Here is a 12,500-nt window from a genome sequence, read left to right on the forward strand (position 1 = left end):
AAGAAGAAGAAGAAGAAGAAGAAGAAGAAGAAGAAGAAGAAGAAGAAGAAGACCAATATATTATGATCTTTTCCCCAATGCATATATATATATATGATATATATATATATATATATATATATAATATATATATATATATATATATAATGAAGTTTATTTGTATAGCGCCCAATCCCGTTGACAAGACAGCTCGAGGAGCACACAATTGTAAAACATCACTATAAACATGTTTGTAAACACACCCATTTATACAAGCGCGTCAACACACACACACACACACACATGCCCTCACAACGACACACACACATACCCTCACAACGACACATACATACACACACATGCACCAAAACGTTCATACAGAGACGAAAAATAGCTGTTAACATGAATTACTGAATAAAAATAAAAATCATATCAGGACATTTCACAATAATGGCAGATGAAGGGAGATTATATTATGTCATGAGAATTCCGATGTAACAAATATATATATCCTTTCTTTAAAAATATATATATATATACAATATCGAATGAAAATAGTTCTTTCCCCGCGAAATGCGGGCTTTTTACAAGTCTTACAAAAATAGGATGTATTGTTTAATTTAGAGAACTTTTCATAAGATGAGATTTTAATTTCTTTTTAAAAGATGACTGGGAATCCACAACCCCGCTCCTTACACTGAATCGTAAAGAATTCCGGACAGCGGGAGCAACATGAATAAATGCACGAGAAGAATAGGTCTTAGATCCTTTTTTTTAGAAGCACATAATCGTGATTGAGAGTTAGATCTTAAAGAGCATGAGGGAGTGTAAACATTTATCAAATCTGATATATAGGCTGGAGAATTTCAATAAGATGATTATAGCACATTACAACAATTTTATATGCAATCCTAAATCTAACAGGGAGCCAATGTAAAGTCCAAAATAAAGGTGTGACATGATCACTTCTTTCCTTTTCAAAACTAATTTTGACGCTTGATTTTGAATGTGCTTCAGTTTACTGAGAACATTATTTGGAATAGAATACATGAGCATGTTACAGCTAACAAGTCTAGAAAACAGCACAGAAGAAATGAGGGTTTCAATAGCTTTTTGATCTAAAATATTAGCCAATAGGATTCAATAGTCTGATGTCACATCCGCCCAGCAACGAGCAATTTGGTTCTAAACAAAGAAAATCGGTACTTTTTAGTCTTCATGCTGGCTTGAACTTTTTCATATGTCATGTGATCAGCTTGTATTAAAGTCAAAACATGATCAGATTTATAATGTTTTTCTCCTCTGGATACACTTTTATGCTCGTCGGAGAAGTATTTCATAAGGGTGTCCGCCATTGTACCGATAGTTTAGAACCAGTTGCTAACTTACTATGCGTCATTAAGAGGGAAGTGACGTCACGACTGTTGAAGCCTGCATTGAAAGAGACTAGTCAAAGTAAACACCCAGATTTCTAACTCTGTGTATGTAAAATCCTCACCTCATTCGGTTATGATTCTCTGTACGTGATTTCAGCAAATGCCCCTCAACCACACACACAGACACACACACACACTCACACTCACACTCACATATTATATATATATATATATATATATATATATATACATATATATATATATTATATATATATATATATATATATATATATACATATATATATATATATATATATATATATATATATATATATATATATATATATATCATTGCGTGCCATCAAGTACGTAAGTCCATTACTAAATATTCATAGAATGATGCCAAATAAGGAAATCTCATTGGCTATCTGTCATCCTTGACCTTTATAGACGATCAGTGATTGGTTCACTGGATTATCTACTATGATTTGATCGCTAGTGGTCGGTAAGCTTGGACATCCATTCAGCCTGAATGGATTTTGTACTGTAAAAATGTATATCTGTCTTTTCTGTGTGATTTAGTTACAATGAATGTCCCGATAGTTCACTCGGTAGAGCACTCGCTTAACACGTAAAGGCAGGGACCGAGATCGATCCCGGGGTGAAGTCGAGATTTTTTTTCCTGATCCCCCCTGTCTACCCAAGTAGTGAATGGGTAGCTGCGTCTGCTAGGTCTGGCGGAAAGTACTTTGCGCTAGAGTCTTATCCAAAGGGTAGCAAGCAATTGCTATTGCCCTTTTCACGCTATAGAAACCGGGATAAACTCCGGCTCCATGGGTCGAATGGCTCTGAAGGACTACTGTTTTTTCAGTGACTTGGATGGAATAATCATCGATATTATTTCCTCGTCGTTATCGTTGTAGTCGTCGTCTTCCTCCTCGTCCTCCTCCTAAGCGTCTTCGTTCTCATACTCTTCGTCAACATCCTGGTCCTCCTCTTTCTACGCCCTTGCTCCTCGTCCTCGTCCTGTCCTTGTCAATCTCCTCCTCCTCCTGCTCGTCTTTATATTATGTCAAAATAACTTGGTGTAGAATTTATTACTAAAAACAAAACTTCGTATGTTAACAAATTGTATTTTCATATAATTTATTTCGCTATGCTCGGTGCGCTTCTCAATGCCGTATTATTTACCCAAGTAGGCCATATGGAACCAACTTTTATTTTATGAAGTACAGATTGACTGCTAGACGCCTTTATGGTCGATTTGTAACATTTGGTGTTCTGATCAAGAGACTAATATTTTTAAAAAAAATTTAACTGCCGTATTCTGGAAAAACACGAATTTGATAAATGGCCAGAAAACTCGTCCTTCAAATATCGATCGATATAAATGACCATCATCTTGGCAATATCTCTCAAACCTTAGGAGGTCTTCCTTAAAATGGAGGATAGCACTCTAACAACAAGATATGAAGTGAATAGAAAAGTGCCAGAAGACAATAGAGAATAAAAATTTTTCGCGGCGGTGGTGGGGTTTGAACCTGCGACCTTATTGGTACGACAACTCCGCCTGGCAGGTGAGAGCGTGGCTCTACCGTGTGAGCTATCCACGAACACAAAAAATATTCGTTTCAAACTCAAAGTCATTACTAGATCCCTCTCTCACCCACTTCTTGAGACCGCCGATTCGTTCGTACACCACCATCGCGAATAATTTTGACCAGCAGTTAAGCTTAATAGCCAATATTCTCAACACAAACATATAACATAGAAACGATTGAGACATTGAGTATGCTCCGGTGTATGGGGTGAATTTTTTAATTCAGAAAAGTGAGTGGAGCAGGCACTTATGTTGGTAACAACAAGATATGAAGTGAATAGAAAAGTGCCAGAAGACAATAGAGAATAAAAAATTTTCGAGGCGGTGGTGGGGTTTGAACCTGCGACCTTATTGGTACGACAACTCCGCCTGGCAGGTGAGAGCGTGGCTCTACCGTGTGAGCTATCCACGAACACAAAAAATATTCGTTTCAAACTCAAAGTCATTACTAGATCCCTCTCTCACCCACTTCTTGAGACCGCCGATTCGTTCGTACACCACCATCGCGAATAATTTTGACCAGCAGTTAAGCTTAATAGCCAATATTCTCAACACAAACATATAACATAGAAACGATTGAGACATTGAGTATGCTCCGGTGTATGGGGTGAATTTTTTAATTCAGAAAAGTGAGTGGAGCAGGCACTTATGTTGGTAACAACAAGATATGAAGTGAATAGAAAAGTGCCAGAAGACAATAGAGAATAAAAATTTTTCGCGGCGGTGGTGGGGTTTGAACCTGCGACCTTATTGGTACGACAACTCCGCCTGGCAGGTGAGAGCGTGGCTCTACCGTGTGAGCTATCCACGAACACAAAAAAATATTCGTTTCAAACTCAAAGTCATTACTAGATCCCTCTCTCACCCACTTCTTGAGACCGCCGATTCGTTCGTACACCACCATCGCGAATAATTTTGACCAGCAGTTAAGCTTAATAGCCAATATTCTCAACACAAACATATAACATAGAAACGATTGAGACATTGAGTATGCTCCGGTGTATGGGGTGAATTTTTTAATTCAGAAAAGTGAGTGGAGCAGGCACTTATGTTGGTAACAACAAGATATGAAGTGAATAGAAAAGTGCCAGAAGACAATAGAGAATAAAAAATTTTCGCGGCGGTGGTGGGGTTTGAACCTGCGACCTTATTGGTACGACAACTCCGCCTGGCAGGTGAGAGCGTGGCTCTACCGTGTGAGCTATCCACGAACACAAAAAATATTCGTTTCAAACTCAAAGTCATTACTAGATCCCTCTCTCACCCACTTCTTGAGACCGCCGATTCGTTCGTACACCACCATCGCGAATAATTTTGACCAGCAGTTAAGCTTAATAGCCAATATTCTCAACACAAACATATAACATAGAAACGATTGAGACATTGAGTATGCTCCGGTGTATGGGGTGAATTTTTTAATTCAGAAAAGTGAGTGGAGCAGGCACTTATGTTGGTAACAACAAGATATGAAGTGAATAGAAAAGTGCCAGAAGACAATAGAGAATAAAAAATTTTCGCGGCGGTGGTGGGGTTTGAACCTGCGACCTTATTGGTACGACAACTCCGCCTGGCAGGTGAGAGCGTGGCTCTACCGTGTGAGCTATCCACGAACACAAAAAATATTCGTTTCAAAACTCAAAGTCATTACTAGATCCCTCATCTCACCCATTTCTTGAGACCGCCGATTCGTTCCGTAAACATCAATTTTTGATTTCATTAAGTAATTCAGCCTTTCCATCACTACATATCTTGATGATTACCACATAAGTGCCTGCTCATCTTTTCTAATTAAAATATAGAGCATTATGTGTCAATCAGATATTGCTATGTTAATGTTAAAATGCATAAGTAACAAAATTATTCGCGATGGTGGTGTACGAACGAATCGGCGGTCTCAAGAAGTGGGTGAGAGAGGGATCTAGTAATGACTTTGAGTTTAAACGAATATTTTTTGTGTTCGTGGATAGCTCACACGGTAGAGCCACGCTCTCACCTGCCAGACGGAGTTGTCGTACCAATAAGGTCGCAGGTTAAACCCCACCCCGCCGCGAAAAAATTTTATTTCTCTATTGTCTTCTGGCACTTTTCTATTCACTTCATATCTTGTTGTTACCAACATAAGTGCCTGCTCCACTCACTTTTCTGAATTAAAAAATTCACCCCATACACCGGAGCATACTCAATGTCTCAATCGTTTCTATGTTATATGTTTGTGTTGAGAATATTGGCTATTAAGCTTAACTGCTGGTCAAAAATTATTCGCGATGGTGGTGTACGAACGAATCGGCGGTCTCAAGAAGTGGGTGAGAGAGGGATCTAGTAATGACTTTGAGTTTGAAACGAATATTTTTTTGTGTTCGTGGATAGCTCACACGGTAGAGCCACGCTCTCACCTGCCAGACGGAGTTGTCGTACCAATAAGGTCGCAGGTTCAAACCCCACCACCGCCGCGAAAAATTTTATTCTCTATTGTCTTCTGGCACTTTTCTATTCACTTCATATCTTGTTGTTACCAACATAAGTGCCTGCTCCACTCACTTTTCTGAATTAAAAATTCACCCATACACCGGAGCATACTCAATGTCTCAATCGTTTCTATGTTATATGTTTGTGTTGAGAATATTGGCTATTAAGCTTAACTGCTGGTCAAAATTATTCGCGATGGTGGTGTACGAACGAATCGGCGGTCTCAAGAAGTGGGTGAGAGAGGGATCTAGTAATGACTTTGAGTTTGAAACGAATATTTTTGTGTTCGTGGATAGCTCACACGGTAGAGCCACGCTCTCACCTGCCAGGCGGAGTTGTCGTACCAATAAGGTCGCAGGTTCAAACCCCACCACCGCCGCGAAAAATTTTTATTCTCTATTGTCTTCTGGCACTTTTCTATTCACTTCATATCTTGTTGTTACCAACATAAGTGCCTGCTCCACTCACTTTTCAGGATAGCACTCTAAAACTTTTATTTACTACTATATAATTATTATAAACTTTATCCAAGTTTTCCGTTTTGTAGAATCTATAGATAGTTCAAAGTTGACGTCACTCTGGCCTTTGTTATTGTTTTTTTTTTTGCCATCCGCGTTTATGAGTAATTCTCATCTAACTGTATTATCCAGACTAAACTTTCATGGTTGCACATAGTTTTTTGTGCTGGTCCGTTATACATCCGGATGGCAATGTTGTGAGCTTCTTAGCCAAGCGCATTATCTTTCTAGCTTTTATATTCAAACCTAAAAGAACATACTGCTACTTTATGGTTGTGTGGCCTGGACCATAAATGTATAACCAAAAAAAAAAAAAAGAATTGTTAAATTGAATGACATAATCAGTCGGATGGTGAAAAGGTTTGAACTGAGATTTTGTCAAGTCAAAGAAGGTAAATTTTGAGTTCTTGTCATAAATATTTAAATCAACCTTTTTTGTACATCTTCGGGAAATATCAAAGCTTAATTTCACTTCAATAATATTATTTACAGTTAGTCAAGTTGAAAAAGTATGAAATTTTAGAAAAGTTGCAGGATATCTTTCCCATACATAATATGGCCATAACTTCATAAAAACTCACCCGATTTACTTTAAATAAAGATTACAATGCTCTAGTGAGCATATTCTTTCAGAAAATTAAAAAAAAATTATGCAAATCCAAAATGTTCACCTTCCAACTGATTATGACACGCACTGAGACAATTGATAATGTGTGTGTGTGTGTGTGCGTGTGTGTGTGCGTGTGTGTGTCTGTGTGTGTGTGTCTGTGTGTGTGTGTGTCTGTGTGTGTGTGTGTGTTAGAGCGCAAGAGTGACCGGATGACCTTCTGTGTGTCATGCGTGAAAGATAGAGATCTGGATAAGTGTGTGTTTCTGAGGGTTTTACGGCTCTTACGACACATTTATGTTAATTTGAATTTAATTGAATTAAATCGAGCTTTATATAGCGCAATATCCACTAAATGTGCTCAACGCGCTTTACAAGGGGTCCCTGGTCAACAGCAACATTTAACATGTAGGACGGAAGATGACGCCTGTAAGGCGATATTACAATTTGTCGGACAAAGACAACGGCCAGGTACTCATTTTACATCTGAGTACGGTGAGAGAATGTGGGTAAAGAACCTTTACCAAGGAATCAACTATGCGCCGAGCACGAGGCTCGATCCCAGGACCTTCCGATCCGAAAGTGAGTGTATTACCACTAGACCACATAGCCGCAAATAGGTTATTTCAGCGCCAGTGAAAAGTAAGAAAATGGGATAGTGAAAGAAACTCTAGAATTACAAATAAAAATACCAAAAAAAAAAAAAAACCACACAAAAAAAAAAGCCCAATGCAAGTTGATACTCGTAGAAGTCATATTATGATTGAGATGACTGGCGCCGGACTGTGAAGGCTGCTTCCTGCACGCCCCCCCCCCCCCCCCCCCCCCCCTTGAGTGACTGAATGACATAACACTTTGTTAGTCAGTGGCTTTTGTCGGGTTTGCGTGAACTTAAATCACCTTTTAATTTACAGATTTAAATTTAGCGCGATAAAGGATAAGCGGTCACGGTTATTTGAAGTATCAATATAATCCGATAATCCGATAATCCGATTAGCATGATGCTAGAAGGAAATCATTTCAATCAACGAGGGAATCAACAGTTGATCCTTCGAATTCCCAGTTTAATCCTTTTAGGTAATGTGATTTTATTGATGGCTGGCGCGATAAGTTGGATTTAAAAATTATAAAATAGAACAATTGAAATACGTAATAGGCTTCACCAGTCGTGACGTCACTTCCTTCCCTCGTAATGACGCAAATAACTAAGTAACAGGTTCTAAAACTATCGGAACAATGGCGGACGCCCTTATGTAATACTTCTCCGACGAGCGTAAAAGTGAGTCCAGAGGAGAAAAACATTATAAATCTGATCATGTTTTGACTTTTTATAGATAGTATGCGCTTGGCTGAGGAGCTCACAACATTGCCATCCGGAAGTATAAGGGACCAACACACAAAACTGTGTGTATCCATGAACGTTTATAGTCGGGTTAATACAGTTCAGTGAGCATTACTCATAAACGCGGATGGCAAAAAACAATAACAAAGACCTGAGTGACGTCATCTTCGAACTATCTATACATGCTGATCACATGGCATGTGAAAAAGTTCTAGTCAGCACGAAGAATGAAAAGTACTGATTTTCTTTGTTTAGAACCAAGCTGCTCGTTGCTGGGCGACGTGACATCAGACTATTGAATCCTATTACGATTAAAAAACCGATAATGGCGAAACATATTAAAATCACACTATAATTGAATATAATAGAAGGAACGAAATTGACGACACTCAGGTCATTGTTGTTATATTTAGCCAGCCATTTTTATGAGTAGTTCTCACTAAGTAGTATTAATCAGACTATAGATAGTTCGAAGATGACGTCACTCAGGCCTTTGTTATTGTTTTTGCCATCCGCGTTTGTGAGTTGTTCTCACTAAACTGTATTAACCAGACTATAAAAGTCATTGGTTACACAGAGTTTTTGTGCTGGGCCGTTATACTTCCGGATGGCAATGTTGTGAGTTTCTTAGCCAAGCACATACTATCTATAGATAGTTCGAAGTTGACTTCCACTCAGATCTTTGATTTTGTTTTTTGCCATACGCGTTTATGAGTAATTCCCACTAAACTGTATTAACCTGACTATAAACGTTTATGGTTACACATAATTTTGTGTGTTGGTCCGTTATGTTTATAGATAGTGTGAGCTTGGCTAAAAAGCTCACAACATTGCCATCCGGAAATATAACAGACCAACACACAAAATTCTATGTAACCATAAACTTTTATAGTCTGGTTAATACAGTTAAGTAAACTCATAAACGTGGATGGCAACAAACAATAACAAAGACCCGAGTGACGTCAACTTCTTTTTATCTATACGGCTTGCGAATGTTATCAGTTGTTTTTTTTTCTTTTTTAACTAAACGCCGCACTGCATCAATATCTACTTTTAGCATTAGTAATTATAGTGGTGAAAGCGGTCTTCCCTTTTCATTATCGGTCTTGTTTACTGAGAGACAGACGATGAGCAACTAATGGCCAGATACTAAAGGCTTAAAGGTGGGCATTGAATGAGACGACAGTCATGTATAGATAGAACGAACTTAACGTCACTCAGGTCTTTGTTATTGCTTTTATTTTTGTAATCCATATTTATGAGTAATTATCACTTAATTGCAATGACCAGACTATTTATTAACGTTCAAGGTTACACATAGTCTGTGTGTTGGTCCGATATAGATAGTTCGAAATTGACGTCACTCAGGTCTTTGTTATTGTTTTTTTTTTTTGCCGTCCTCGTTTATGAGAATGCTGGGCGGACGTGTATTGTATAAATTTACATAGATAAAGACGTATGTTTTAAGCTCCATCAACAATCAAAGTTTGTCTGGTAACAAAGTCTATTATAGATACGTGCAAATGGATCTGGCAATAATGAGTCCAGATGCGATTCCTAACATCAAACAACCGACTTTTATGCCCAAGCATATTTTATTAATAATCATTTAGGTAAACTGGTGATAGAATTGCTCTTAATTTTTTTAGAAGTTTGCAAATTACTCTTATATCAAAATGAAAAATTAGTTTTATAATTACAACTGTTTCTTTAGACTTGCCAGTTGTTCTATGCTCGATGGCGAAAATTTAACATTAGTATTCCGGAACAATTGAGCTTTAAGCTTTATATAGCGCAATATCCACTAAATGTGCTCAAAGTGCTTTACAAAGGGTCCCTGGTCAACAGCAACATTTAACATATAGTACGTGACATGACGCCTGTTAGGCGATATTACAATTTCTCGGACAAAGACAACGCTGTTTACGGCCAGGTACTCATTTTAAACCTGAGTACGGTGAGAGAATGTGAGTAAAGAGCCTTTTTCAAGGACTCAACTATGCGCCGAGCGCGAGGCTCTAACCCAGAACCTTCCGATCCGAAAGCGAGTGTCATACCACTAGACCACATAGCCGCACAAACAATGTTAACCCCCAACTCTGTTTTTTAAAAAAAGATTGTATGGAATATTTATTGTGGGAGTAGATAATCTATTCATCCATGCCGAGAGTACAAATTGATACAAAACTAATCTTTTATCCGACCCGGCTTTTGTGAGCCATTCCCTCCGATATCAAGTTGTACAATCCCTTTGACGTTAATCTGGCGACAAAACTATATACATGTGACTTCACATCACGCGGTGATTGGTCGAGAGGTCGTTTAACTCTTTTGGTTGGAATAAACAACATGTTACATAATATTATTATCTACGCTAAATAAGGAAAATCCACTGAATTACTGCCAGCTTAGCTAATTAAACTGTCCTGTTATATTTATATTAAGCCGATCATTTCACGTGATTAGATCACGTCAAAGATTTGTTAGTTTCCAGTGAAAATTCAAATAAAACTGACGAGAATTGATTTGATAGTTACAAATAGTAATGATGATGATTATGATGATGATGATGATGATGATGGGGATTAAGATGATGATGATGATGATGATGATGATGATGATGCTGCTGCTGCTGCTGCTGATGATGATGATGATGATGATGATGATGATGATGATGATGATGGTGATGACGATATTATTACTGATAATAATAATAAAATTAATAGTTGTAATAATAATAGTGCATATAATGATAATAAAAACAACGACAGTAATAATAATAATAATAAATAATAAATAATAAATAATAATAATAATAATATAATAATAATAATAATAATAATAATAATAATAATAATAATAAGAAGAAGAAGAAGAAGAAGAAGAAGAAGAAGAAGAAGAAGAAGAAGAAGAAGAAACATATTGCTTTTCATATGTTTTCATTGGCCTATAATTTTAAAAAAAGAAAAAAAAATCAAACCAAAATAAAATTTAAAAAACAAAACCAAAAAAAAAAAAAACAAAAAAAAAAAAAACACAAACAAACAAACAAACAAAACAAACCATTGAAATGTGCCGCCAAAAGTATAAGTTATCGAAAAAGTATGGAGAAAGTCAAAAGATTGTACACCTTATTTCGGCCTTTTAGATGTAGATTCCGTTGTTATTATGGTTCCGGGCGATTCGGTGTTAAAGAATTCTAACCGATTTCAATTTACTTCAAATTCACCTTTTGGAATCTACTATACCCCGACTAGAACATCTCGAAAGAAGATTACTAAACATCAAGTGATCAGATAGAATAGCAAACAAAGAGGAGTTTTGCATAGAATAAGGAAACCCATCCAGATTGTGAAAACCAACAGAAAAAGGCGAATGGGCTTTCTTGGCCATCTTTGGCGACGAGGGCACATTAAAAGCCTAACACTCAGTGGCTTTGTGGTCTTGTGGTATGACATTCGCTTTCGGATCGGAATGTCCTAGGTTCGAGCCTCGCTCGGCGCATAGTTGAGTCCTAGGAAAAGGCTCATTACTCACATTTTCTCACCGTACTCAGGTGTAACATGAGTATCTGGCCGTTAACAGCGTTTCTCTGTCCGAAATAAAATGTAATATCGATAACAGACGTCATGTCATGTCCTACATGTTAAGTGTTGCTGTTGGCCAGGGATTCCTTATAAAGCGCTTTGAGCACGTTTAGTGGATATTACGCTATATAAAACCTCAATTTTTGTTTGTTTCATAGAGGGGAAAAGGAGCTCGTGGTCGTCAGATGTTGCCTTTTTTTTACCAGTTTGAGTCAATCAACCAAGCAACATCCCTACAAACTCCGTGTACATGAGGGAGGCAGATGATAGATCGCCCTGAATGCGTATGATAGGTATACAAGCGAAGGCCACGAATAGTAGTAGTAGTAGTAGTAGTAGTAGTAGTAGTAGTAGTAGTAGTAGTAGTAGTAGTAGTAGTGGTAGTAGTAGTAGTAGTAGTAGTAGTAGTAGTAGTGTAGTAGTAGTAGTGTAGTAGTAGTAGTATGGTAGTAAGTAGTAGTAGTAGTAGTAGTGTAGTAGTAGTAGTAGTAGTAGTAGTAGTAGTAGTAGTAGTAGTAGTAGTAGTAGTATAGTAGTAGTAGTAGTAGTGGTAGTAGTAGTAGTAGTAGTAGTAGTAGTAGTAGTAGTAGTAGTAGTAGTAGTAGTAGTAGTAGTGGTAGTAGTAGTAGTAGTAGTAGTAGTAGTCATCCTTCTGTCTCAAGGGACGATGGTTTGCGCCCTGTATGGCTTTGGTCTCATCAGTCTTGTTGAGAGCAGCGACGGGTGTGACTCAGCAACCAATCCTTGCATGGCAGTCTCTACCGCAGTTGTTGCACACGTAGTTTGACTGTATGTTTGGTGTTTGGTGTTTGGATCTGCTGCCTCTCTTTTCTCCTTGCTCTCCTCTCCTCAAACTTCTTCTTTAAGTAAGTACACCCCGACAACATACCGAATCGAGGAGGGGGTTAGAGTTCGGAGGGGGGGGGGGGGGGGTTAACATCAAATCCAAAGAGACAAAGTTTTTACTTACTGTTTTGGTCACGTCTGGCTATAAAGGAAGCGACGACGCCATTGGTGACAGTAGG

At 37.9% G+C, this 12,500-nt stretch overlaps 1 protein-coding gene across 6 annotated transcripts in view; it reads right to left on the reverse strand.

Annotated features, from left to right (window-relative positions):
- The window catches only part of LOC144980510 (uncharacterized), a 122,113-nt gene that overhangs the window by 12,932 nt on the left and 96,681 nt on the right, over positions 1-12,500 (reverse strand). For all 6 annotated transcript variants that reach the window (XM_078928146.1, XM_078928145.1, XM_078928147.1 and 3 more), the window contains exon 5: positions 12,446-12,500. This exon is cut by the window's right edge and continues 92 nt beyond it. In XM_078928146.1, coding sequence (XP_078784272.1) covers positions 12,446-12,500 — 55 coding nt within the window. The remainder of the gene's footprint in view (positions 1-12,445) is intronic.

The sequence above is a fragment of the Berghia stephanieae genome, chromosome 10, assembly GCF_034508935.2.
Source record: "Berghia stephanieae isolate SIO BIC M18660-M18661 chromosome 10, UCSD_Bste_1.3, whole genome shotgun sequence".
Lineage (NCBI taxonomy): Eukaryota > Metazoa > Mollusca > Gastropoda > Nudibranchia > Aeolidiidae > Berghia > Berghia stephanieae.